Raw genomic sequence first — 27848 nt, forward strand, 5'->3', positions numbered from 1 at the left:
TGAAACAGTAGAGAAAAACTTCTGGGGATCAAGGGTTATGCCTTTTAATTCGTGACACAGATTTTATTCCTCTGCTTCGATGTTCTGTATCTCATGCTTCGTGTCTGTCCAGTGAACATAGTAACCTCAAGGGCCTCCCAGAAGAACACCGAACCCTGAGCACCCCATTTTTCTAAGGAGTTTTGTCTTTTCCAGTGCCCAGTGCTGCACTCTTTAGACTCCAAGCACACATTTGTCCCAGATTTGAAGGTATCATCCAGCCAGTCATTGGCTGGGTTGCAGGTCTTCTCCATGCCAACCTGTCTCTGCCTTACTGCTGAATTGTTGATCCTTAGGCCTGCTCAGAGCCCCAGACTTAAGACAGACTAGCTGTTAAATGGGATCACTATGAATAGGTTAGGAAGAGAAAGGAACCTGCAAGGGAAAGGTTGGCATATAAGGACAGCAAGAGATGATATAAACTTCTGAATGAAATAAGATATATGTAAATGTATTTTGTTCTCAAGAACCCTAGTCTGCTGGAGTTGAGAAGGGAACAGGTTAGATGTTGTAAAATTGAGTTGACTGTGGAAATGGCCTTGTTGGTGAGAAAACATGCAGCATCCCTGAAGGATGACAGGAACAACTCTCTAGGCTGCCGTGGCTCATACCGTGCGGCCATTCTCATCCCTCGCCATTTCCCAGCCTGGTTTATAAAACACACTAGTGGTGGTTGGGAATGGGGATTGGTAAAACCTGGCTCTGGGAGTGTGCTCAGCTGGACCCTGTCCCCCTTTCTACATCACATTGCGGTTAACAGCCTAATGACACATACCCAGTGAGCAGCTCTCCCTTGTGGCTGTTAAAGACGCCCTTCTATGCGGTCTTTGTGTGAGCCTTTGTGGGCCTTGGTCAGTGGCTGGCCACAAGGAGGTTCTGAAGGTCCAAGGAGAATAACAGACATTGTTGGGACTTGAGGAAAATGGTTCATCAGATTCTGGAGATCATCAACCATCCTGCAATTGCCTGAGATACCCTGATGGTCCCTCAGTCACTCTCACCATGTCCTCTTTTTCACTAGAAGACACAATTCCAAAGAAAGTGGTGTGTCACTTCAGCGGGAAGACCTATGCTGACGAGGAACGGTGGGACATTGACAGCTGCACACACTGCTACTGCCTGCAAGGCCAGACCCTCTGCTCAACTGTCAGCTGCCCACCATTACCCTGTGCCGAGCCCATCAAGGTAGAAGGGAGTTGCTGCCCAATGTGCCCAGGTATCTAAACCATCATCCTGTTGTGGTCAGCCCGGTTGAAATGCTCCTACACAAAGTCCTCAGGGTCCTCAGAACTGTGGCCATGTAGATAAAGGCTGTACCTCTCCTAATTTGCATACTCTACCCATAAAGTGGGGTACAGCCACCCATTAAGGGAACTGGCTCCGTTAGAATAGCATAGGTTTAGTGCAGTGTTGGACCAGCCAAGGGAAAAAGACTCAGATCAAACACACAAGGGTATATGACGTGAATGTATATCACAACAGAAATGGAATATTTGCAATTAAAGAAGATGGAACTGGATCATTGGTTTTTTAGCTCAGCAGTTTGAGCCCCCTACTCCACCGTGATCTGTAGTCTTTTTCCAGCCCCTCAGCTGAACCCTCCCACGTGTGACGTAACCACGGAGCACACCCTCTGTCATGTCATGTCTCCTCCCATTCTTCTCCCTCCCTCCCTCCCTCACATCAGCTGCCTTACTCAACCTCTCCCTTTCAAACCAAGTCCCCACAGCTGCCCAGACCCCACCCCCAATCTTCTAGTTTTCTTTCGCTGTGCCTCCTGCCAAAACAGCTCCTTTATCCCTTGCCCTAATCCCAGAACTGCGAGGCCTTAGCCTTCACCGGGACAGCCTCTGGGCAGTGTTCCCAATCGGATCCTGTGCACACCAGAGACTCCCCAGGCAGCCTGGACCACACGTAGGCTCTCACTCTAAGTGAGGCCCACAGTGAGCCAGGAGCCTTTGCAGCCTCACCTTGAGGTTCCTGTTTCCCTTGCGGCATTGTGTTAAGAAGCTTGTTGTGTACAGGACAGTGATCTGGGAGCTGTGTCGATTTAGAAATACAGCTGGACTGCTATTTGCAAGTGGGGCAGTTAGACAGTGCTGCATTGAACTTTGCTGGTCCTTTGTTGGGTCTTCTGCACACAACCCTATCTGAGCATTTCTGAAAATGCTCTGAAGCTTCTGAAACTATCCATAGTAAACGTACGAGTCCTTCCCAGCTCGCATGATGCTGGGTGAACAGTGACACTTGCTGCTGCTGCTGCCGCCGCTGCGTGGACCTTCCTACCTGAAGCAGTCTGCATTTGGCTTCAGGGTCACCGACTCTCTCTTGTCTTCTTCCCTTGTCCCTGGCGTTCCTTCTCTGTTTGCTTTCCCAGTCCCTCCTCAACTGACCACCCACCAGAAATTAGGGGCAAAAACAAGTTTATTTTAACCATCGTGGGAAGAAGGACTTCAGTATTTCAGACAGGAGGTGGGGGACATTGGAGGCAATGACCGTACAACTCTTGGTACAGGCCACACGGGCTGAGCTCCTAAGCAAAGTTTCACAGTGAAGCAGCCGTGGCTCTGAAATGCTTCACAGAAAAAGGATTTGAGCAGGACTTTAAAGGTCGAATGGTCTCTCTTAGTTGGAATGAAGAAGTCTTCTATCCAGAGACCCCAAAATAGGAAAAGTCCAGCCAGTGACCCTAGAGCGAATGAGTTTTAGAAGCAGGTGGGAGAGATAAATGGTGCCTAAGATGTTCAGGGCCTTGGATGTCTAATGAGTTTATATTTGACCTTCGAAGGGGTGGGGAGGTTCAGTTTTGAGCAGATGTCTCACTTGAATAGCCAAGGTCATGCCAAGGTCAAGGTCATGAGGTTGATGGGGTGGTATACATGAAGAACCAAACCTGGAGACAGATGCCAGTGTCGCTCCGACGCACACAAAACTATGAAGCCAACATTTGGCCCAAGAAAAGGCTGGTAGAGTAGAAAAGTCTCTGTTCCTCCTAACACTGTGGGAAATGCTTCCTCCACCACTAAAGCTACTGGTGTGAGGCACGGAAATGGGGGAGAGGGAGTCATTCATCCCCTGGGTCAAATGACATTGAATTGAAGGCTCTATTTAGATCAAGTATATTGACACCAACAATAAGCAGCTCTCCTCCCACCATCTCTCAGATAAAATGCTTTCTTCTTTTAGAAATGTATGTGCCAGAGCCAACCAATGTACCCATTGAGAAGAAAAATCATCGTGGCGAGATTGACCTGGAGGTTCCCATGTGGCCCACCCCAAGTGAAAATGACATCATCCATCTCCCTAGAGGTAAAACATGGACGGCACTTGAGAGCTGGCCTGTCTTGTGATCTGCTTTGTTTATTTCTGATTTTAAAAGAAAAAAAAATGCCATGTTTTCAAATGGCTCATGAAAGGTCAGTAACTGCTGTGGGGAAGACCATGGCTGAAATGTACTAAACACCTCAACGTCAGTCAAACGCATCTGTAGAACATTGGATAAATATGCCCATCCTGGTCCTGTAGGCTCGTATACACGTAGCAGAGGAAGAAAGCTCCTCACTGCCCCTGGGGCAGGCAGCATCCCTCTTCTGGGTGGTCACCTCATGAGACTTTTAAGTTTATTACAGAGCCAGTTTCTACAGATTCATTTCATTCCTTTCTTCCTTTCAATTGTATACACTAAACAGGTGAGTTTGTTTCTTGTTAGCTATGAGCAAAGCCTGGCTGACTTCTCTCGATACTTCTCTTAAAGGAGACGAGTCTAAATTCATGTTAAGCCCTGGCTCAGCACTGCCTCCTGTTGACTCCAAACATGCTTTCAAAGTCATTGTGCAGTTTTTTATGTTTCTTTTGGAAGGAGTGATGTCTTTTGTGCAAGAGATTAATGATCGTGTTACTTTAGACATTATAAACATCATCTTTGGTTCAAGCCAGATGACCACAGAGCCAAACTCCAGTACCCAGGGTTCCGACTCTGACTGGAAATACAGTTAGCATTGTATGTTCATTCACTCAGTCAGTGTATATTCCCTTGTTAGAGACTCTGAGATCCAGGTACGAAAGCAGCCTCACCAACTGTAGTCTTCTGGGGATCTATCCATTACATAGCAGTTGTTAAAAGTCCCAGAGTAGAAAATAAACACTTCTTCTTGGTAATTCATTTCGTTTTAATCTGAAAGGTGTAGATGATTTGTATCTCTGGGGTTGTCTTTGAGTCCAGGGAAGCTCAAAGTTAACTTTTCATGGTGTGCTGCCCGACAGAACAGAAAGATGTAAGTGTGTAAAGACCTGTCTGTTCTTCGCTAGGGTGTGTTCTTCATTTGACTTCCCCAGTCTTCACAGCTGCCGTATAGACTTGAACCCAGTCCTGGTATCACTTGGAATATGGGAGAACAGTCCTTCTTTTAGTTGTTTTGTATTTAAAACCTAACCCATCAACAAAATGCCTTTTGTTGTAGGTGTTTTCCTTCATGATATTCCTTTTTTCTCTTCCTATTGAATGTTACTGACTGGACTGAGAAGATGCATTCCTTTCCAATCTTTTTTCTCCTCTGTGTACACACAGCACTGGAGCCACAGCCCTAATACCACAGAGCTGTGCTTTGTAAACCGAGTTTCCAGGACGGTCAGTATGTCCTCTGTGTTTCACTCACTGGCCCCTGATATCTGACTGGAATGGTTGATTTGGAAGAAAGTAACATTAAAGCTTCAGAAAGTAGTACCTTTTCTGTTATCTCTCCAACTCATTTGTGGTTTTGCTTTGGTTTTTGCAGTACCGGAGGTCAAACCAAGGTCTTTGAGCATAGTAGGTAACGAGTACTGATTGTTACACCTCGAGCTATGCGACCTTCATTTTTAGAGTATTTTTGTAATGTTATTAATTTGTGTTTGTGTATGGTATGTGCATGTGGAGGTCAAAGAAGTTTGAGGTCAGTTCTCTCGTGCCACATTTATATGAATTCTGGGGACCTGGCTCTGGTTATCAGGCTTGTCCTCACTCCACTAGCTGAGCCATCTCACCAGCCCACAGAACATTTTAAAAGAACAGAAAGATACTCTTTCTTAAGAACTAGTGTTCCCCCTGTGCTTCTACTATGATTTGTCAGGGCAAGAAGGTATTTTTTCAACAAATTTATTAAAAGCAAGCATTTTTGCTCAGAACTTAACAAACTAGACTATCAACTATCTCATGTCTGATCTAATTAAACCGAGCTTCTACTACACACTTTGTTCTGGTCTCTGTAAGTAGAGTTTGCCCTAATGAATCATAGTAGAAGCACAGAGGGAACAATAGTTCTTAAGAAAGAGTATCTTTCTGTTCTTTGAAAACGTTCTGTTTGCTGCCCTACAAAAATCTTAACACACACACACAAACACATACATTAATAATATATACCCACTATAATATATAACATATATTCATAGTAAGTGAGATGTTTTAATGTTAGTAAGAAACATGTTTAAGTTGTCTAATTTTAATCACTTTAACGTCTATCCAGTGTTTTATAATCTCCTAATTAGCTGCAGGAAATATCTTCTTGCCCAATCAGTAACATTCTTACCCTCGTTTTTAATTTTTGTTGCAAGTTTTCTCTTAATCCTATTTACCCTCTAAGTACTTTCCTACTTTCTTCTCTGCCAGCTCTCTTTGGCTCAACCTTAGACTCTAATCATGTTTTTAGCCCAGAGTACCGGGAAGTAGTAAAACCAAGCTGCTGATCTGTATTTGCAGTGGAATTAAAATAATCCTCTAAAATTCTGGTTGGAGGACTAAGTGCTTGTTTCTTCTCTTGTAGATATGGGTCACCTCCAGGTGGATTACAGAGAAAATAACAGGCTGCGTCCAAGCGAGGACTCATCGCTGGACTCCATTGTCTCCGTTGTGGTTCCCATAATAATATGCCTGTCCATCATAATAGCTTTCCTGCTCATCAACCAGAAGAAGCAGTGGATACCACTGCTATGCTGGTACCGGACACCAACCAAGGTACCATTTGAGTGTGGTGAACAGTGGATGCATGATGAATAAGCGAGCTTACTCTCCTGTTTCCCTACACTTTCTTAATAGCTTTTATATTAGGCAATGCCATTCTTATTCTGCTATTCTTAACATCAAGTACTTATCAAGCTGTAGCAAGCAAACTTATAATACTTGCCCAGGGCTGGGTTGAACACTGGGTAAAACCTGTCACCCAGTTGTTAGTGAGTCCTGACTTCTCACGGACCCAACTTCTTGGATATGCTTTTAATCTGTTTAAAGGAGCTGATATCTGCTGGGGTGAGTCCTAATTACCATTTATATTTGAAGCCACAAGTTGGTCATCTGCTGTTTCTCGTCACTTTGAGACTTTGACTGGGAAGAGAAAGAAACCGTGAAAAGAATGAGGGTGAAAAGATGTCAGGTAGATCTAGCACAAACTCGCAGAGAGGGTGGGGCGAACAGGACAGCACAAAGACCCTGAAATGACACAATGAAAGGTCCACAGGCAACTTCTCACCAAGGGATAAAAGAAGTGTTTCTGGTTTAATCAAAGGACCCGGTTTAATGGGAAGAAAAAGGTATATTAAGGAAGTAAGCAGGTTCCAGCTCTAGTTCTACCTTTTGGGTTTAGGTTTCTAAATCAGTCAGCCTGCATATTTCATCTGACTTCCCCCGACCGTGGCATAGTGGGCTCCCCCTTACAAATAAATTTTCTGTTTGGTGTGTGTGTGTGTGTGTGTGTGTGTGCGCGCGCGCGCGTACTGCATGCACACGACAAATATGCATGGGCACAGCTTTTATGCTTAACACATGATAAGATCACAACATGGTGCTGAGTAAGGAAAGGCACAGTTGCCAACTCTCCGAAGCTGGGGACAGACACTCTGTAATAAAGGCATGAGCTGGCAGGGTACAGACAGAAACTGACCCAACCTGTGAGACCATCCTCAAGCAACATGAATGTGTAGAAATCACTATTTTGCTTTGAAATCTGCCTGCCTAGCGTCCTCCACCAATTTCCAACCCTCTTAAATGAAGCCTGCAGCCAAGGATTTGGAAATGGTTACTGTGTCATCTCACTAATGAACATTATAGGTACAGCTGCAATAAGACACCATGCCCCATGGACACTAGCCATCATCAAATGGTGAAACCATTGTATCAACTGATTTGGGTCTGTGTTTCTGTTCCTTTGGCATATAGAAATAAGCTAATTCTTTGTGGCCTTTCCTCCCATCTCTCACTGAACAGCCTTCTTCCTTGAATAATCAGCTGGTATCTGTGGACTGCAAGAAAGGCACTCGGGTCCAGGTGGACAGTTCCCAGAGAATGCTAAGAATTGCCGAACCAGATGCACGATTCAGTGGCTTCTACAGCATGCAGAAACAGAACCATCTACAGGCAGACAACTTCTACCAAACAGTGTGAACACAGGCAGAAGCACGGATGAGGTCCCGAAAGACAGAGAACAACAAAATCTGCTCTTTAAAGTAAACTAGGATTTGCGCACTTGCTTAGTGTATTGTATCGGATTGTGACTTGGTGTCCAGCACTAAGGGCTGGACTGGGATGGGCTCTGTCTACAGCACTGTGCAGAACAAGCATTCCCACTTGGCCTCAAGATAACTGACCACATGTTTTCATAGAACCAAAGTTTTAAAACTTGCTAAAGTATATTTGCTTGTAAGATAGCTGTAGAGACATTTGGGGGTGGGGACGGAGAGTTTGGTGGGGGAAATGGGTCGGGAGGGTAGTGTTGGGAAGTAAAAAAAAATTGGTCAGCTTGGCTCGGGGAGAAAGCCAGTAAAAATAAAAGCAATCCATGGCCCAGAGGAATTTTTTTTTTCCTGTTACTCTCAAGACTGTCGGTTGCTGCAAAGGTCGGGCCTGAACAAGCAGGAAAACAAAAGGCCTTGCAACCCAGCTGCCATACCACCAGACAAGCGCATCAGAACTTTTGATAGCCATCCCAGGTCTAAAGCCACAAGTTTCTCTTCTATACAGTCACAGCTGCAGTGGGCAGTGAGGAAGCCAGGGAAATGGATAGCAACATTTCTCGAAAGTGGGTTCTTAAGGATGTATACAGTTACTCTTTTTGCTGCTTCTGTTTTCTTCCATGCCAACCAGCCAGTTCCTAGTAGAGACAGCAGATGAGTAGGAACGAGGTCACTTCTTGACCTGAGCACTGGAGCTTTGCTTGCTACGTGACAGGAAGGGCACCGGCGAAGGACACCAGCCGTTTCCAGGGGCTACACTTCATTGTTCGTTGTTGTTTTCTTCTGTTATATCATTGGTTGTTCATAGTTTTGTTGAAGCTCTAGCTTAAGAAGAAACTTTTGAAAAAGAAAAAAAAAGGACTGTTTGGGATTTTTATTTCCTTATTATATACTGATTCTACAAAATAGAAACTACTTCATTTTAATTGTATATTATTCAAGCACCTTTGTTGAAGCTCAAAAAAAAAGATGCCTCTTTAAACTTTAGCAATTATAGGAATATTTATGTAACTATCTTATGCTTCAAAAACAAGAGTATTTGTGTGCATGTGTATATAATATATATACATATATATTTATACACATACAATTTATGTTTTCCTGTTGAATGTATTTTTATGAGATTTTAACCAGAACAAAGGCAGATAAACAGGCATTCCATAGCAATGCTTCTGATTACTTAGGATTTTTTGAATAACATGATCTAATTTACCTGCAGTTTAATTGCAAAGAAAAGGGGTGTGTGTGTGTGTGTGTGTGTGTGTGTGTGTGTGTGTACGTACACACTTGGAGCAACCAGCATTTCACGTGCTATGGAAAGGATATTCCTTTATTAAATTTTTTTCTTCTTCATTTGGATTTTCTTTCACCTGGTTTCCAATTTGCTCACTGGTCAGAGACACTGATGTCAGCTTTGTATCTGCATCACTAATCAGCTCCTGGATTTTTTTTTTTTCAAACAACTGTTTGAAGCAACTACTGGAATATTGTCCACAGTAAGCTGGAAGTTTGTTGTAGCTTGCCTCAGATATAACTGACTGTATGCTATAGTGTTAACTTTTCAAACAGCTCTTAGCACTTTTATACTAATGACCCACTCGTGCATTGATTTTCCTTTAAAAATGCTTGTTGTGAAAGACACGGATACCCAGTATGCTTAATGTGAAAAGAAAATATGTTCTGTTTTGTAAAGGAACTTTCAAGTATTGTTGTAAATACTTGGACAGAGGTTGCTGAACTTAAAAAAAAATTAATTTATTATTATAATGACCTAATTTATTAATCTGAAGATTAACCATTTTTTTGTCTTAGAATATCAAAAAGAAAAAGGTGTTCTAGCTGTTTGCATCAAAGGAAAAAAAGATTTATTATCAAGGGGCAATATTTTTATCTATTTCCAAAATAAATTTGTTAATGATATAATGTTACTGAGATAGATTTACATCAGCCTGATTAGTATAAAATTTTGTTGACAATTTATCCATTCCTGGCATAAGAAAAAAAAAAAAAAGAACTTTATCAAGAAAATTGTAAATGCTTGCTTTTTGTTTTTTTTTCAATCATGCCCATATGAAAATACTAACAGGATCTAGGGCAAGGTGTAAATTTTTTTTATTATTTTAAAGATATGATTTATCCTGAGTGCTGTATCTATTACTCTTTTACTTTGGTTCCTGTTGTGCTCTTGTAAAAGAAAAACAAATATAATTTCCTGAAGAATAAACCGGGCATATAGCACTTGGAGTGCACCAGAGTTCTGTCACTGTGTTTTGTCTTGTTTTCGTAAAGCAAAGCTGGGAAGGGTTGGCTTACGTCCTGGCTTTCTGCAGCAAACAAACACTAACTCAAAACCAGGTGCTTCAGAAAGTCCAGGGTGAAAACACAGTGGTCTCCCAGTGCGACCTGGTCAGCACACCTCCAGCCTCGATGGGAAGCCTGGGTGTCCCTCAGCAAGTGGCCTGTCCCCATGGCCTCCTGCAGAAGGTTGTCCTTAGACTGCACTGCACAGGAGTGCTGCCCCCGCCTGCTGTCAGCCGTGAGAAGGCGCTCATCCATCCAATAGACTGACTATCCCTTTTCCAAAGCACTGAAAACACCAGACCTCCTTGGGTTTTAGAATATTTCCATATACAGGGATAGATATCTTAGAGATGGGACCTAGATAAGAAAAGTGTTTGTGTTTTACAGATACACCTTTTAGACCTAGTCTCTGGGTAATTTAAGTAACACTGATTGAGACCTGCCCCTAGGACACCAGCTGCACAACCTTGCACATGACACCTAGAGTATCCTGTCGGTGCTCGAAAACTTTCAGATTTTGAAGCTTTGGATTTAAGACCTGGGTGCTTAACCCATCAGCACTATGTCATGGCAGGGTTAGTTTTTGTTTTGTGGAGCATACTAAGCCGTTTACTACTGAAAAATAAGGTGTTTATAAAACAAAATTAGGGAACCCATTTAAAGAGAACTGACTCGGTAGAGACAAGCAGACACTCCAGAAGGAGCCATAAGCAGGTCAGGGGTCCTTTCCTTAGTCTGAGGCACACTACAAATTCTACTCTAATCCATTTGTTAAATTATTAACACCATGTCTTCAGCAATTCAAAGGGACCTGGCAAATAGTCCTGCGTCTCCACTAACAGGGCACTGAAGTCCAGTCTCCTAGGAACAGCTGATGCCAAATGCCAGCAGGCATGAACCTGGCGGGCATCTCACTGGCTGGGGCAGGGAGTGTAGACAGCCTACACATGAAACTCTAAGGTGGGAAAGAGTCTTAACTAGACTCACTGGGGGGAGGAGGCCGCCTCAGCTCTCTGGATCCAGTGTCCAGCTGAAGAGGAAGACGGCCTGGTGCTCCACAGCAGTGGAGTATGATCCGGAAAGGTTGCTTTTCCACTTCAGCGTCCTAAGCCGATGCGCGCCTCCCCGATGAGCGCACTTTAGTAGTGAATTCAACATCAAGCCCAGGAACGGCGCTGTGAGCACAAAGCCAAACAGAATCCCAAGACTCCTAAGTATGATGTAATTTTATTAAATGCCACTGACTTGACTGAAACTGGCAAAAAAAAGTGTTCATGATTAGTGTTGCAGCCATGAGCAGCTTGTTCTAGAAAAGCACACAGGTGTAAATAAAACTGGACACACCCATGAGAAAAGGCAGTACCTCAGTAGCTCCTTCAGCACCTCAGAGGCATGAACCCCTTCCCAAACACACTTCTTCAGAGGACAGACAGACCCAACGCTCATAATGATTCTGAATGGCATCCTAATGGCTTGCATGCCAACAATGGTAAATCAGGCAGCAATTACAAAAATCAGTTTCCAACAGTGTCCGGCGTCCACAATCAGGCAAAAGCAGTGCAGGTAGTGGCCCTGCTTCAGAGCAGCCACGCTGAAGTTCAGTGTTACTGGACAATACTGGCAGGTAATATTCTGAAGATGCTCTAAAACACTGATTCTCACCCTCCCTGAAGAACAGCTACAGGTGGATCTCCCGGTGCTTTAATCTAGTTCTTCAGTGCAGTTCAGATGGAGGAATTCAAAACCTAACAGCCACACTGTCAAACACATAACAGCATGCATAGTTCATGTCCCTCTCCTTGACTCTGTTAACTTAGAAACCAGTTCACAACGGTTACATTTACCAAAACCTATCTCCAGAATCCGAGAGTACCGTAGCTCTCATGGTGCTATAATATGATAGATTAGTGAAGTCATGATCTATTAATACTGAATTGCAAATCCAAGTTCAAGTGTGCTGGGTCTCCAAAAGCTGGGACTCGTGACAGCATGTTCCAGAGTAACACCATAGATCATCAAGCCTGGAGTCCACAGAAGGGGAAGCGGCTCCCACCGTACGCTGCTCTATGTCGGACATAGAACTACAATAAAGAAAAGAAACAGGTGGAAATGTATCTCCTGCATACACCCGGATTAAACATGAAATGGTATATACATTGTATATGTATATGAAAAGTGCCACTGCATAATGAAGACTGCATACTAATGCAAGGATCTGTAATAGCAACTTTAAAAGACTTTAACACCAACAATGAGAAGTTTTCTAAGTCACAGTAGTTAGAATTTTCCAGAAATGAAACACCTAAAGGCCATGTCTCTTGGGGTAGCATACGAGCTATAAGCTCATTGCTCCAGCCCCATATCGTAAGTCCTGTAACAGCACAGGCCCCTGGGAAGTCAACGGTGCGAGAGTGCACACTCCCATTTCCCTGTTGGGCTGGACAGTGGCAGGCACACTGGCCCAGGGACTTATTACTGGAGTCAGCAGTGGCAGGAGGGTGGTAATTAAGTGAGGATTGCATTTGCCCACCAGCACCCATTTGGCCAAATGGGGTCACTTCAAGTCCTCTCACTTCTCACCCTTGCATTAAAAGTAGGGAGGTATTTTTACACAGCTAAGCCACGGGGTTAGGACAGTCAGAGGGCCAGCTAAGCCACAGGAGAAAGCACATCACTGTCCACTCTGAGCAACAACCCCTCCCACACAGTGTTTGATTACTGGTCCCCAAGAGAAGCAACAGCTGACAGGCGGGGTAGAAAAGAGCCTTTTATTACCCACAAGCCCACCCTGGCACTTCCACCAAGCCCTGAACACCTCCACACTCCGTTCCCTCTGCCTTGTTCTAGACGAAAGCACCACTGGGGGAGTCTGAGTTCTGGGTGCTTTTCTACCCAGTCTTCACAGCATCAGACAGAGACAGAAGCACACACATGCAAGGAACAGGCACAGGCCGCCAGGCAGGGCTCCACGACAGCCGGGCCAGAGTGGGAGGCACAGGCCAAGGAAGGAGACACCTGCCTCTCTCCCAAGTGGGAGAACAAGACTTACAGTAAGGCCCCAGGTTTTCAAAGTAAAGATCCCCAGCCTGTGCGATGCAGGCCAGAGGCTCTGATATTTGCAGCTCACAGAGCTCTGTTCCCCAGGCCAGAACATCCTTCTGAAGCCACTGCCTGGCTAAACTGGCAGCACCCTCTAGATCTACGGTCTCGTCTCCTTTCTGTTTCATGTCTAGAACAAACCTCAGAGCCACCCAGCTTTCACAGCAATGCTAGCACAACACAAACGCAAACAAAGATGTCAGGCACAAAAGAAATCATTAATTCAACAGGGAGAAAAGGCCATCCGTCAGGAAACAAAAAATGTTTTCTAAAAAGATGTTGATTGCTGGCAAATGGCTGGCTGCTGTTTTCCATGTCAAGTCTCTAGGAGTGATACTGCTGTATCATTCACTGTGGGCCCTTTCCATGTTATCAAACTATAGCTGAATAAAATGCCCATCAGAGACAGCAAATGTCTCAGAAGTCAGAACATTCTTCTCTCCTGCTAACTGGTGAAAGAGAAAAGCCAAAGCAGACAGTACTGCAAAGTGCTTGTTCTCTGAGTCCAGTCAACTACACAATATTCAAATCTGATTCATAAACAAATGCTACCTTTAGCAATAAGCCCACTGAACAGCACTCACTTTTTCTATAACTGGGTGAGCTCTCTGGTCCCTTCAACTGAGGAGGCACCATTTGGACTTTTGCTCTTGGCAAAAGGAGGCCCACGATCTTCTGTCTTCTTTTCTCTCCTCAGTATCTGCAGCCTGTGTGGTCCAGATAGCGTGCTCGAATACTTAGGGCCCACGGCTAACCACTGAGAACTCCTAGCTTTCCCTCCCCTTCTCTACCTGAAGCCGTAGTCTCATCTCTGTTCCACTGTCCACCCTGGCACATCTGTCCTTCCTTTTCTACTGCCCTCAAGGTGACTAGAGTCCACCCTTCCCAAGCCTCCTAGGACCAACATCTCCATATCAGATAATTAAAATGAGCGGTCAATGTCACTAAGTTTTGTATATTTATTTATTTATTTTTATTTTATCTTTTGAGACAGTGTCTCACTGTGTACCTCCTGGCTGGCCTGGAACTCTCCATGTAGACCAGATTGGGATAAACTCAGATATCTACCTTCCTCTGCTCTAAAAACTAAGATTAAAGGTGTCTGTTACCACGCCCAGAGCCCAGTGTCTTTTTAACACATTCTTAATTCCTGCTCCAGTAGGTGTTCACCGTTGAGTTCTGGAACTTTCCAGCTTAGGATCTCAAACAGAAGCCAGATTCTGTAGCACGCTAATAGCAAGTACATATCACTTGCCTTCCTAACATCACTGAGAATTAACAAAGCTGTGTGTGCTTTTTATGTCAACAAGACAACACATCTACTGAGTAAGCACAGCCCCTCAGCCACTGCTTCCAGAGCGCCACAGAGCTCACCTCTCAGTATACAGTCAGTTAACAACCCACCTCTCAGCATACAGTCGGTTAACAACTCACCTCTCAGTATACAGTCGGTTAACAACTCACCTCTCAGCATACAGTCGGTTAACAACTCACCTCTCAGTATACAGTCGGTTAACAACTCACCTCTCAGTATACAGTCGGTTAACAACTCACCTCTCAGTATACAGTCGGTTAACAACTCACCTCTCAATATACACTTGGTTAACAACTCACCTTTCAGTATGTAGTCGGTTAACAAGCTTGGAACTTTCTCACTGTCCTCCTTCATGGCATGCAGAACTGCCAAACAAGAAAAAGACAAGGGCAATAACTTAGGGCTCAGATCAAAAGTTACGTTTCATTTCATTTCACAGTTGTAGCCTCAATACTAATGAATGACACAGTGTAACTGATTCACACAAATCACAGAATCTTTTCTAGATAAGAGAATACAGTGAAGGCTCAGTGTGGACGTGGGAATCATTTCCCTGGTTCAACATTGCCAAGCACTGGAGGCAGGAAAGGGTTATGGGCCATTCATGGAGCATCTGCTTTGCTCCAGTGAATGCTGGGAAGTGAAGGACAGTCCAGTGTACACTTTGATGAGCTCTGTTACCCTCACAGATCCTTAGAAGGGAGGACCTAATGGAGAAAGGGGAGATGTCACTGTACTCTCCAAACACTAGACTAGTAAGATTTAGTGAAAATACTTAAAGATCAATGACAAAAGGCCTAGAAGGCAGCTCCCAGTGTCTAAGCTCTGAACACCTTCTTTGCTAGGGAAGAAGATAAGGAATCATCTTCAAAAAAGAGGTTTTGTGTCGTGTGTGTGTGTGTGTGTGTGTGTATGTGTGTCTGTGTATGTGTCTGTGTGTGTGTGTGTATGTGTGTGTGTGTGTGTGTGTGTGTGTGTGTGTGTGTGTATGTGTGTGATATTGCTGGGATATTTAATTATTTTGCTGGGATCAAGCCCAGGGCTTCATGCATACCAGACTGTGTGTTAACAGTGAGGTACACCTGCCCACCAGCCTAATGCTATATGTTCTTGGTGAATACCAAAATTGAAACACCAGCCACTCAGCATCATGTTTTAAGTCTTGGTTTTTAATCTAAACCACCTAGGAAGAGACAAATGCACAACTGTACCTTCATAGTTATGTTTCCCCTGGATGTATGAGAAGTCCACACAGTGTAACTGTCAAATCAGCCCTCTGGGGCTTTTAACCCTGGCTCCACCACTTCTCTAATTATGCATACGGTACTTTACCACCCTGTGTACTAAGCTCCTCATCCATAGCGTGAGGATAATAATTAGGTCCATCTCGGAGGCTTCTTAATGAGGATCCAGCTTCTCATTATGTGCAGACGACGTACAGGGACTAGAGTTAACCATGAAGAGCTAACGTAACTCTCACGACTACTATTATCAGCACGCCTATGACTCCCTTCCCACAGCTTTCATGACGGAAGCCACATGCATAGATGGCTTTTCCTCTATGGTGACAGCTGAGGCCCCAGTGCACCCAAATGTCTCCATCACAGAATCATCAGAGCTGTCTGTCTTAGAGTGGACATCATTCTGTCACCCAAAGATGCTCAGAGATCCCAAAAAACTGTGTCCGTCTAGGAAAATATGACCTAAGACTGTTCTAGATATGAACCACAATGACGGTCTCATCCCGAGCTGCAGCTCCCGAGCTCGGTAGCTGCAGCTCTCTGAGCAGTGTTTATTTCCCTTCTGTAGACAACCGTTCGGCTCAGCATTTCCACCTTCAGCCTTTTTTTTTTTTTTTTAACTTCTTTATAAAGTCACATTCCAGGAGCTGGGGTCATTAAGGGTGCAGTTGCCCAAGAATTAAGAGACTCAGGCCTTTAACTAACCTATCTTAAGTGATCTTGGACACACACAAATTTGCAAGATCTTGCTGAAAATGAGAGGGCTGACCACCCACCCAGCTAAGCTCTCACTTCATCTTACACTGACTGCTATCACACGGCTTACCTATACCTGAATATAAGACTTTTCATGGATTGCTCACCATGAAAAGTGTAAACTACCAAGGTTGGCAGGCAGAGAGTGGCTAAGAGGAAGCTGCTTGTTCCCCTTAGGCCTCCTGCCACTATCAGTATCCACCCACGTGACACATGTTCACTTCGTTCTAATAAGAAATTATAAAATTTACAATTAGAATATCAACAAATACAATCCTTTGTATTTTGTTTGTTTCTTCTGAGACAGAGTCTCATTCTGTGTAGCCCAGGATGGTCAGATCTCAGGATCTCAGGGCAATCCTCTACTTCTGCCTCCTTGGTGATGGTTTACATATGTGAGCCACAGAGCTGAGGTTCAATCCTTCCACTTTCTTTATGAAATTTGGACAACTGTGTCTGTGTGTGTGTTTGTTTGGTATAAGGGTGTTTTGCCTACACGTCTATCTGTATATATATATATGTGTGTCTGTGGAGGCCAGAAGAGGACATCAGATCTCCTGAAATTAGACTTACAAACAGTTGAGAGCTGCCATGTGGGTGCTGGAAATTGAGCCTGGGTCCTCTGGCAGAGCAGCCAGTGTTCTTAACCAATGAGCTATCTCTCCAGCCCATATCAGGCTGATTGTGACTTGCTCCAAATCAGACATAATTTATTTACTATAGGATAAATTGAAAAATGTTTTTATCATAATATTCCATTGCTACCAAGAGAGAGAAAGTGACTTCCAAGAATATCCCTGAGGATAGTTACCAGGTTTCTGTGGCTGTTTCTGACTTTTCTAAGGCATACTCAATACTGCTTATATTTATTAATCTCACAAATCATTTTAAAGTTACCCCCACATACAGGTGCAGTGTCTGTCTGCTTCATTCATTAATGTACCTAAAGCGCTCAGAGAATAGCCTGGCCCCGGAAGACCCTAGCAATGCTTATTGAAATGTATGCTCTTAAAGTCTCACTGCTGACTTGTGACAGTCCTACAGACACTATCTCTGCTTCCGTGTCCCGAGAAGGTGGGTGTTACCCTATGTATCTATTGCTCTCCTAGTCAGTCAGCAAGTCACAAAAGAGCCATGAAGTATTTTCATTCGGTGACAGACAGACATGCTCTCATGCATGATCATGGAGACTCAACTTACATGTTTTCTAAAAAAAAACATTAGCTTACAAATATTTCAAAGATTAAGAGGTCTAATTCAACAACGCTGGAGTCAGCACTACATTTGATATTCTAGTTATTTATTTCACTGCCATAAGAATAAAGGACAGCACCCATCATTTACCAACCTACACTGACAAAATAAACAAAAATAAAACTCAGAAATGAAACCAAGAGTTCAGGAATCAGCAAAAGTCAAACCATAAGTTATCTAAATTTGTCTTTGCTCACTTTTTGTTAATATTTGAAGATCTTCAACAGATGGTGGGCCATTCTTCTTCTCGTAAGGGATGACTGTCGTCAGATACTGTCAAATTAAAAGAAAAAGATCATTCAGGCCTGAATGAATTTACGTTCAGAGCAACATACTCCCTAGGTCTACATTCTAACAAAAGCAGGGCTGCTCTGGAGGTGAGCGCAGGGGCACAGGCAGCCGTCCCCACAGTCTGAGCCTTTCTTGCTGGGGCCCATTTTCCTCCCCAACTCTACCTGCTGTGTTTAAGTCTCCCATCAACATAAGTAAGGGCCTTCCTACAGCTCAGTCACTGACCACTTCACAGGGTGAGGTCTGAGGACGCCTGGCTTACTTGCTCATTTTTAATGTGGAGTCTTATCTAGCACTCTCCTTGCATGGTTTTCAACAGTTTCAAAACAGTCATTAAACTAACAGCACAGTCTTAACAATACTATACAAATAATAATCGCTGGCCATCAAATCATCCCCTTTCAGATCATTCTTATTACGGCTGAAAACAACAGTCAACTTGAATAACATGACAATGTTCAGAACACAAACCAACTTCTTCCAGACACTGATAACAAAGACTCACTTCCCAAACAATTACTGAAACATAATTAATATGTTAAGTGATTGTGTAAGCACATATAAATGGACTTAGATATTAGAGATAATTGAGAAGAAATGGCCAAAAAGGTGAATGATAAAAATAATCTCTGAATTTGTGATAAATTGTCCAGCCAATTCACTTCCTCTAAAGGCTCATGAGTATCACACTTGGGTTTAAAAAAACAAAAGGAAAAAAAAAATCTCATAAAAGTATGTTCCAGAAACAACTGTCTAGAACCTTCTATTCTACAGTTTAGAGCAGTTTGCAAAGGCTCACATAGAAAGTCGGTGTCCTATCCTGACCTTGAGCTTCTCCAAATTCATTCTCAACCCCCTTTCTGTTCCTAATCCCCACAGACTGTATGATTCTATAAATAACTAAAATATTAAGATAAAGAAAGTTGCTAAACAAACAATAATTGGGCCTGGAGCCCAGACAATAGTAAAAATGAGCTGGTCAAAACTTCTTAAAATCTCAGAGCCCCACATCCTCCAGGTAAGGCTCAATGGTACAGCCAAGTATGTTTCTTTATTAAAAAAAAAAATCCCATAAATGCCAATGATGTGCTCACCTGAGCTTTTACTCATGGTATCAAGCAATGTGAAGAAGCACCAGGAATCTACATCTTGGCCCATGTGGCAGCCTCCTCATGAGCCGGGTCAATCTGAAGGTTATTTTTCCATCTTGCAGATTGAGGTAGGCAAGGGGCACAGAATAACCACTAGAACTCACCCATCCCCAAGGAGCCTCCCTATCAGCTGTGAATGTCAGTGTGGAGCTGCCCTCTTTAATACCAATTCGTTCCCCTCTTGAGTGATACACAAAAACCTAACCCTTCTGAAGAAGCTCTGGGCATTTGGTTCTTTTGATAAACTGCCTACATCTTACACTGGCATGGCCTCGCCTATAAGAGTGTCTTAGTCAGACAGAATTTTCAAATAATGAAAGATAATTTCAAATACATTCACCAATATATACATTCCCATGTTTGTGATCCTCCTTTGAACTATGCAAAACTCTAAATATAAACCAAGTTGCTACACATCTGACTATGCAGTCTCACAGCATATAATTCTGTATCCGTGATGTCTTACTCCTCACTTGGCTGACAACTGAGCTGGCTCACTATACAATATGCTCAACTTCAGATAAAAGAGGTAAAATCCGCTCTCTGCAAATTTTTTACCTAAGACTCTAATCTCAAAGGTAACAAGCACTGACCACATTCTCCTTAAAATGAGATCTTCTTTGCTAAATTTTTAACAGCAATCTATCATGTCCCAGTTCAGTTGTTTTCACGAACATGCAAGCCATTACGTCAGGATATTAATATCTACTTGTTAAAGGTGGGCATGAGAACTAGGGCCTTGAAACCTGCTTAAGGATGCAATTAGCCTTTTGTCCAATCTAAACACTTTTCCCCCAAAGGGAGATTCTGTTCATTACTGTTCACACAGAATAAACCTACACTTTTCCCCTCAGCCATGCCCTTACTAAATTAGTAAAAGTGCCAACTTTCAGGGCCCTCACAGAGCAAAGGAACAAGCAGAGGGTGAGGAAAATAAGGAGAATGGAGCACCTGTTTCTCTCCACCTGAGTTTCCAAAGGTGTGGCGGAGGCCATTCTGAATGACATTTGAGATCCCTTCCATGCTGAAGCGCTAAAGGCGGCAGTACATGGCCCAGGAAGAACAGGACAGAGAGAGAAGTTCAGAGACTATTAGTGGAATGTTCCGTGATGACTTTCTGTGCCCAACAGACAAGCAGTTAGAAAATGCCACGGTTACTCATTCTCGTAAAGCAGACAGAATCATGCTGTTTAGAAACGGCTATCACTTCCATTCCTGTGTGAGTCCAATGCAAAACCAACTGTAGGCTACTGTACCCACGGAGAGCCTTCCTGCTGTAACTAATAGATTTGTTCCAATCTGTTGTAAATGTCAGCTGTATCCTTATTTTATTAAAAAGTTTACTGAATAATTCTTAAGAAACCTTTGGATACTGCTTGTCTACATTTTATCGGAAGTTTGAAAGCTTAATCTTTCGCAACTTGCCTGTTCTGAGCTGAAGTTTATATCTTTCCACCATCAGTTTGGGGAAGATGAACCTGACATTTGGCAGATGAACATACTGCTACTCAGACTACCGACTACTCCCACTCACTCTCCCGGCACCTGCCATTGCCTTGCTGCCGAAAATGTGAATGGGAACATGGCATATGCTTCCTGGGGAGAAGAATGGATCCCACTTTACCAGCTGAGACCACCGAAAAACGTATCCACTGTGTTTCTAGAAAACAATTGCGGCTTATTTCTCCCAACAACCTCTAAGACTTCCTAGAATTCACTCGCTGCACTCAAGTGAGACTGTCTCTTCCCTTTGGTGACTTATCTTGATTTGTAACCAGCCTGCAGTCACACGCATCATCGAGAGGCATGCTGGCACCTATCTAGCAGCTGAATCAAAGGCAGCAGAGATTCTTACAGCATGACTAACCCAAGGCAAGGCTCCCGAGGAGGAAGTCGTAGTCTGAGTCACCGGATGGTGCCTTTCCCTGGAATTTTAGGGGGAAAGTTGAACCAGTAAACATGCTGAAGGAGTGAACTTCAAGGTCTTCTCCAGGTCCTCAGGAAGGCACAGAAATGCTCTCTGCTCTCAGACAATGTAGACATTAGGCCTAGTGATCTCACAGTGTGGCCCAGGCACAATCTGAGAGACACTGAAAATCTAGAGGTACATGAAGTCAAACTTATCTTAATATTATTAAGATAATAATATGGCTTGTCTTACTTTTAAATTACTATTCTGATTAAGCATGCACAGTGTTAGGCTTCATACAATTTCTTTCAAGTGTATCATGTACTTAGCCATATATACCACTCCAGTTCACTCAGACTATCACAATGCACAGTTAATATTCCAAAGAGCAGTCTGGACGCAGAGGCAGAGCTGAGGCTCCTGTCCTTCAGCTATATCAACAAGACTGACAAAAAAATGCCAGTGACATCTATCTAACCAACCTTTAAAGTTATATTCTAGGAAAATTTACCATTTATTTAAGAACAAATCATTTAACTTTGAGATTTTGAATGAATTAATCTTTTATTAGTTTTAACTTTTAATACAGTAAATATGGACAAATTCAATTATGTATGAGTACCCTCTGAGGCCCTCAATAAATGTCAAGAGTATAAAGAAATCCTGATTAACAAAGAGCTGAGAAATACAAAAAGGGCTACCCTGAAGAAGCAGACTACTAGCTGGCCCAGACTCACCAGTCAACCAACTGTACTGCTGGAAATGTAAGCCCAGCCACACTGGCCTTGTGGGAGTTGTTCGGCATGCCCCTCCTTCTCCATCACCCTCCTGCCCCACCTTTTCCAGACCCAGACCCATGCACAGCGTTGGCGAGAATCAATGACCTGGCCAAGAGACTTATGGTTCCTTACCCTGCTGAGAATATAAGTATTACTTTGGCTGGAGGAGATGGCTTTTACAAGAAAAACCTACGTAACATAACTATTTCTGCAGTCTTCACACACAACCATTTTATATTTTGTTTCTTGTTTGTAAAACAGGTTATTCAAAGAGATGACATCACAGGCTCCAAAGCCAGCAATAAAGATGATTTTCAAGTAAACAAGTCAGCTCATTAGTTAAATAAATTCCCTTGAAAAGGAACAAGAAAGAATGCTTGTTTTCAGTCTGTATTACCTGGCTCCATTATCTGAGGAAACGATAAAGCAAGATGCAGACTTGGGAAAACCTCAGCTGGATAAAGAAGTCAGAACTCACACAAGAAAACTATTTGGAAAGTCCAAATTCATTAGCTTAATTTCCCAGTCAAAGAACTAATTAGAATCACTGAAGGAGAAGAAGAAACAAAAAAGAAGGTCAATGCACATTCAGAAGATACATATGCAATTTCAGTTTTCCTTCTTAAGCACACAGATGTTAACACCGCTGGACTATCTCAACTATAAGAAACTTGGCTGTTTGTGAGAGACGACGTTCATGCCATCAGAATTCTAGCCTGGTAGAAAGAAGTAAAACAACAACCCCAGGAAATCAGAACAAGCTAGAAAACACAAAACCACCCACTGATGCTAAAGAAGAAGCTGAAGTTCAAGTTTCTCAGGGAACCACTGCTGTGCTTGAGCCTGTAGCCACAAGCCAAGGGCCCCCAACCCCTAGGCACTCACCAGCCAACAGCCAAGCCAGAGAAGCAATGTGGCAAATGTGGCAGATGGCAAGATTCTAGCTCACTGTGCCCACTGCAAAATGTGCTCTAAATAGACAGTTAAGAGACTCTAGGGATGTAGGGATGTATACAAATATTCATTGGGGAGGGGGGGCGGGCATCTGAGGGATCTGAATGAGAAGGAGAAAGAACACAACACAGAAACCAGAAACTAACAGCTGTGGCTGAGAACAGCAGCCTCCCAGGAAACATGCAGTCACAGGTTTCCCCCTCCCTCATTCCCGGCCTCTTTTCTATTGGTGTCTTAGTGATGAAATCTTCAACACACATTCCCAGAGTCATCTTCTTTGACACTGATGTTCAAGACACTTCAGATCCCTCTGAGATTTCCATGAATCACTACTGCCCAGCCCTTTTCTCTAGATTCTTCATTGTCAACTATCTGACTGCCACTGCCTAGTGTTCTCAAAATTTCAACCCCATTGTCCCATGTACTATCTCTAGACATTTTGCATATTTATACTTTGGTTTTTCATCTATCACACTGTGTACCTGTGTGTGTGTGTGAGACTGTCTGTCTGTGTCTAAGACTGTCGAAACTAGTCTCAAACTCCTGGGCTCAAGCCATTCTCCTTTAGTCTCGGAGGGATCAACTCAACAGCCACATGCTAAAAGCTACTGTGTGTGCCCAGCCATTCACAGTATTTTTAATGGGAGAAACAGGGCACAATATCTGAAGAAAGATGGACTGGGGTGGGGGTACAGAGAGACTGATTAAATCAATTTTTCATGAATTCAACAAAAACAGTCAGATCATGTACACATTTATGTCCCTAAAAGTACAGCCTTGTCTTTGTCACATGAGGACCTAAGGGATAGGCTGAGCCACAAGACTCTATAGCAGTGGTTCTCAACCTTCCTACTGCTGTGACCCTTTCCTCATGTGGTGTGAGTCCAACCATAAAACTATATTTGTTGCTACTTCGTGACTGTAATTGTGCTACTGTTATGGATCATAAGGTAAATATTGTATATGCAGATGATCTTAGCAACCCCTGTGAAAGGGTTGTTCAAGCCCTAGGAGGCCACAACCCACAGACTGAGAACCACTGTTCTAGAGTGATTCCTACTCATGCTGATAAAACATGTGCAGATTTTTACACAGATCCAGGAGTCATGTGTCAGTCAAAAGTATCTGGAATCAGAAAAAAAAAAAAAAAAAGTAATGCCACCTTGGGCAGCAAAAAGCCAGACTCCAAATAAGGGATCTGAGTCGTCTTCCAGTTCTGCCATGGTGTGGTGTAAGCACCATGACTGGCCTACTGAGGCCTGAGTCTTTACCATGAAGATGTTCAAGAGATAATTTGAAGGACTTCTGATTTAAATATACTATTAATATACAAATTACCTCAACCAAAAAGATACGTTATTTTTTTAAGAAGGCAAATCAAATCATAGCTACACACACACACACACACACACACACACACACACACACCACAAATCTGCACACACAAACCAACCATCACATAACCATAGGCTGTAACTGACCCAAGATGACAACAGAACATACCAGATGACACATCAATGGTCTACCTCCATGGCTTTCTTTCCTTATGAGGAAACAAATTTGTTTTCAAGAAAAAGACAAGGACTTCTGCATCTCTCCATCACAGTGACTTTCCCAGAGCCTGGGTCATAGGAAGGGCTTGTATATTTACCTGCTACACTCTGGGTGTGACACCCTTAACACCAGAAGCCAAGACCCTCTGAGTCTAGAAAATTTTTACCATATAACAAGGCCTCTGCTTCATAGAAGAGACAAAGAAAATTGACCCAAAAGAAAAAAGCCATCTAAGAGTGAGCAAAGAATGGTGGCATGATGGGACACAAAATTATTGATAAAAGACTGAAGCATGGAGTTCTGAACATTTCAACTAAGGAATCAAATCTAGAAAATCAACATGAGATAAACAAAGTTAGGCAAAATACTGCAATGGTATGATTTGTAAAAGAAGCAGCAACTAGCAACCAGCACCTAAACACCCAGGCTGATAGAAAGGAGCAGCAGAAGGTCAGAGAGGTAAGTGACTACAGCCAGGTGAGGAGTGGGAAGAACTGGAGAGAACTCCACAGACCAAGGACAGAGTTGTCCCACAATTGCTCCATCAGTTAAAAACAAAACAATACAAGACCAAATTTTAAAAAAAAATACACCACATTTTTTGGATAAAATGAATTTTAGAAGATAAAACTTCAGAGACAAATTAGAATGACTTTTTAAAAGCATCATGTCACCAAGAAATGCTACACTTACAACCTGGAGAACAGAGGCAGTATTATTAGTGGTTATGGTACTAACCTGGACCAAAGTAAGGATTCTTTCCACAGCTAAATTTTGAAGGAAAAGGGAGAAAGTAGGGAGAAGGAGTAAGGGGCATTTCTCTGCTCATTATTTCTCAAAATGAGGGCCACAGACATGCCAAGGCACTGGCCACTAAGTTTCAAGGCCATGAATACTGAAAGACAGGAACAATGCTGGAGGTCTGTTATATTGTAATTAAAATGAATTGTTAAGATTAATGAAAATACTAGGAGTGTCAGAAGCCAGTTTTCCCTGCATTCAATTTAGCATTCCCACTTACAGAGCAGAAAATTCAAATGCCCCAATGCAAAAGTGACACAGTGGGGAAGGTTCTGGTTCTCTGCTATCTCCCGCGGCATCTTTAGGAAGGAGTTCATAGTTCCACAAAATGCCCTGCTCGGAATGGAATGTTTTGCATGAACCCTTATATAGGCAGGAAGGTGATTCAGCATTACAGTATTTGTCTTATTGTTGCCCTTGCTACAAACAAAATACCAAAGTCTTGTGGCAAGGCCAGGGGAAGGAAGGGGTTATTTGACATAGAACACAGAGCTGTCAGTAACATGAACTATTCAGTTGCCTCTGACCATTTCCTTCCCTGGCAAGAGTATGAATAAAGAATCTCAGAAGCATCCATTCTCTGGAAACTTTCTTCACATGAAACCAGGAGCAACAAACACAGTGTAAGCAAGATCTAAGAGATAAAGAAAGGAGGTAGAGCTCTGAGCCCGAGTACAGCCTGCCTGCGTGGCTAAAAGGAAGGAAGGCCAAGCCATTCCTGGCTCTTCCCTCTAGAGAATTCTCCACCTGCTCTAGGTAACTCTCTCCGTGCTTTCTCACTGTGCCTGCTATTTCTGTGAGCAGAAGCTAAGGCCTTTATAGACCTAACATTTATTATTCAAGATTTGGCAATAAGAATATTGTTAATATTCTTTCTGGGGCTGTTGTGCATTTAAAATAAAGTAATGCACAAGAAGAACTCAGCAATGCACTTAGAAACGATAAATATTTTTCAAAAGTCTTGACTCTCTTCATTTAAAGGGGGTGCTGGAGTAGCACCTAGTCATCATCTCCAAAAGAAATCATGCCGTACTTTTACATTTGTCCAGAACAGCAGAAACTGCATCAAGTTGTCTAAATATAAATAAGATTATAACTGAGGAACACTGGGCTCCTGACTAAAGGCCATAGCAGACCAGACTGAAGACCACAGAAAAAAATAATCTACAAAAGACCTAGAAGTCAGCTAAAGCTGTGACGGTCTTTCTGAGCACTAAAGAGGATTTGAAAAGTTTCTGCAAACTCAAAAGCAGTAAGAACCAGACAAGATGTTGGAGTTTATTCAGTACTTTCTATAATTCTCTGCATCAACTCTTTCTATGTAGGGCATTTCACCAGCTCAACTAATTTTACAAACAAACAACAACAACGAACATATCCAACTCAGGAAAAAGCAAAGCTAAGAAGGAGACCAGGAGACTGGAGCTATTTCTGCCTGGGTGTCTGCTCTATGCCTATCTGAACCAACCCACATGGGGCTCTAACTAGGCAGAGCAGCTTATAGTACCAAAGCTGGGTCAGAAAAAAAAGTTAAAAAAAAAAAAAAAATTAAGGGAAGCTTTTCATCTACTTTTGTATTTATTCTCATTTGCTCTTCTGCCATTAACATCCTTATGTTTGGGAAATTCAAAAGAGAGTGAAATAGGACTGGAGAGATGGCTCCATGTTAAAAGCACTAGCTGCTCTGCCAGAGGACAACATTTTATGTGAATTATATGTTGTGGCCTGTCCATTCAAACCCAAATTGAGATTATATTTTCCTCTACCTTTTAGAAAAGATTTCTTTGTATTTTATGCATATGAATATCTTGCCTGCATGTATGAATGTGCACCACATGCATGGAATGCCCTTGGAGGCCAAAAAGACCAATAAATCCCATAAACTAGAGTTAGAAATGGCTGTGAACCAACTAATAAGGGTGCTGGAAATGAGTCCAGGTCCTCTAAAAGAGCAAATGTTCTTAACTATTGAGCCTCTCTCTTCAGTCCCTTCCCCTAATATTAAGTATACTCAATGTAAATCAGGAGCTGGCTGGCTGTTTCTGTAAAAGGTCAGAGAGTAAGTATTTTAGGCTTTGTTGGCCACACAGCCTCCAGTGAAACTCTTTAACTCTGTCTCCACTGTATAAAAAGAGTCATGGGTGCTGCGTAGATGAATGGCTATGGTTGTGTTTCAATAAAACTTTATAAAATAAACAGAGAAGGAATTTGGGGCAGTAGCAATTTGCTTCCCAAAGGTTCAATTTTAAAATTGCAAATTAAAGAAAGGGAAAAGGAGGTCCCTGGTACTTTAATTTTTCTAAACAAAAGACAAAGTTTCAAGTAGATATCAGAATATACCTTTTAGGCTGAAAACGAGAAATTAAAGTAATTTCCAAGTGACCTAATAAGTGACTATCTAAATGAAAACAAAATTCTCTTACCTTAATGTCAGCTTTGAACAAGATTAAATAGAAAATTGTCACTGGAGGTATCCTTGCAGGACAAGAAGAGACAAAGTAAACTGGACAACAGTTGTAACAAGAGGCATCAGAAACAAAGCAATGCACCTATGGGAGAAAACATCCAAGGAAGAGCCTCCTCCAGCCAGCTCGTCCCCATCTTTAAGCAATCATTCAAAAGCAGCTCTGTAGGACCCTATTCCTTTAACAATCAAGTTCCCTGCTTTCTCTAGAACGTATAGCAAGTTACCACTTGCTAATCTCCCAAACATCACTAGAGGCGAGCTTTCCAAGTTACGCCAGTTAATATATAATATATTTTGAGTTTAGAGTAATAAGACTCTAAACTCTCTAAAAAGTTCAAAGTGATTAGGCCAAGTATATCATATCTTTGCAGCCAAAGACTGAGAGTGAGGCACCTCCCACCTGTCCCGTAAACCAAAGAGTCATGGTTCTGAAAGGGTATGTCCTTTTTCATCCACTC

General features: G+C 42.7%; 2 protein-coding genes across 4 annotated transcripts in view; one reads left to right on the forward strand and one right to left on the reverse strand.

The window, feature by feature from the left end:
• Crim1 (cysteine rich transmembrane BMP regulator 1) overlaps nt 1–9772 on the forward strand; it is a 175075-nt gene extending 165303 nt beyond the window's left edge. For both annotated transcript variants that reach the window (XM_034513780.2, XM_034513782.2), the window contains 4 exons: nt 1061–1255; nt 3226–3348; nt 5838–6028; nt 7274–9772. In XM_034513780.2, coding sequence (XP_034369671.1) covers nt 1061–1255; nt 3226–3348; nt 5838–6028; nt 7274–7450 — 686 coding nt within the window. In that variant the 3' untranslated portion in view covers nt 7451–9772. The remainder of the gene's footprint in view (nt 1–1060; nt 1256–3225; nt 3349–5837; nt 6029–7273) is intronic.
• Nucleotides 9773–11027: 1255 nt separating this feature from the next.
• Nucleotides 11028–27848, reverse strand: part of Fez2 (fasciculation and elongation protein zeta 2) — a 38510-nt gene continuing 21689 nt past the window's right edge. Inside the window, exons 6-9 of one of the 2 annotated variants that reach the window (XM_034514463.2) lie at nt 19878–19958; nt 17682–17757; nt 14533–14598; nt 11028–11900 (exon numbers count right to left, since the gene is read on the reverse strand). In XM_034514463.2, the coding sequence (XP_034370354.1) occupies nt 11884–11900; nt 14533–14598; nt 17682–17757; nt 19878–19958 (240 nt within the window). In that variant the 3' untranslated portion in view covers nt 11028–11883. The remainder of the gene's footprint in view (nt 11901–14532; nt 14599–17681; nt 17758–19877; nt 19959–27848) is intronic. The other variant, XM_034514464.2, reaches the window with a different exon arrangement.

The sequence above is a fragment of the Arvicanthis niloticus genome, chromosome 11 (assembly GCF_011762505.2).
Source record: "Arvicanthis niloticus isolate mArvNil1 chromosome 11, mArvNil1.pat.X, whole genome shotgun sequence".
Classification (NCBI taxonomy): Eukaryota; Metazoa; Chordata; class Mammalia; order Rodentia; family Muridae; genus Arvicanthis; species Arvicanthis niloticus.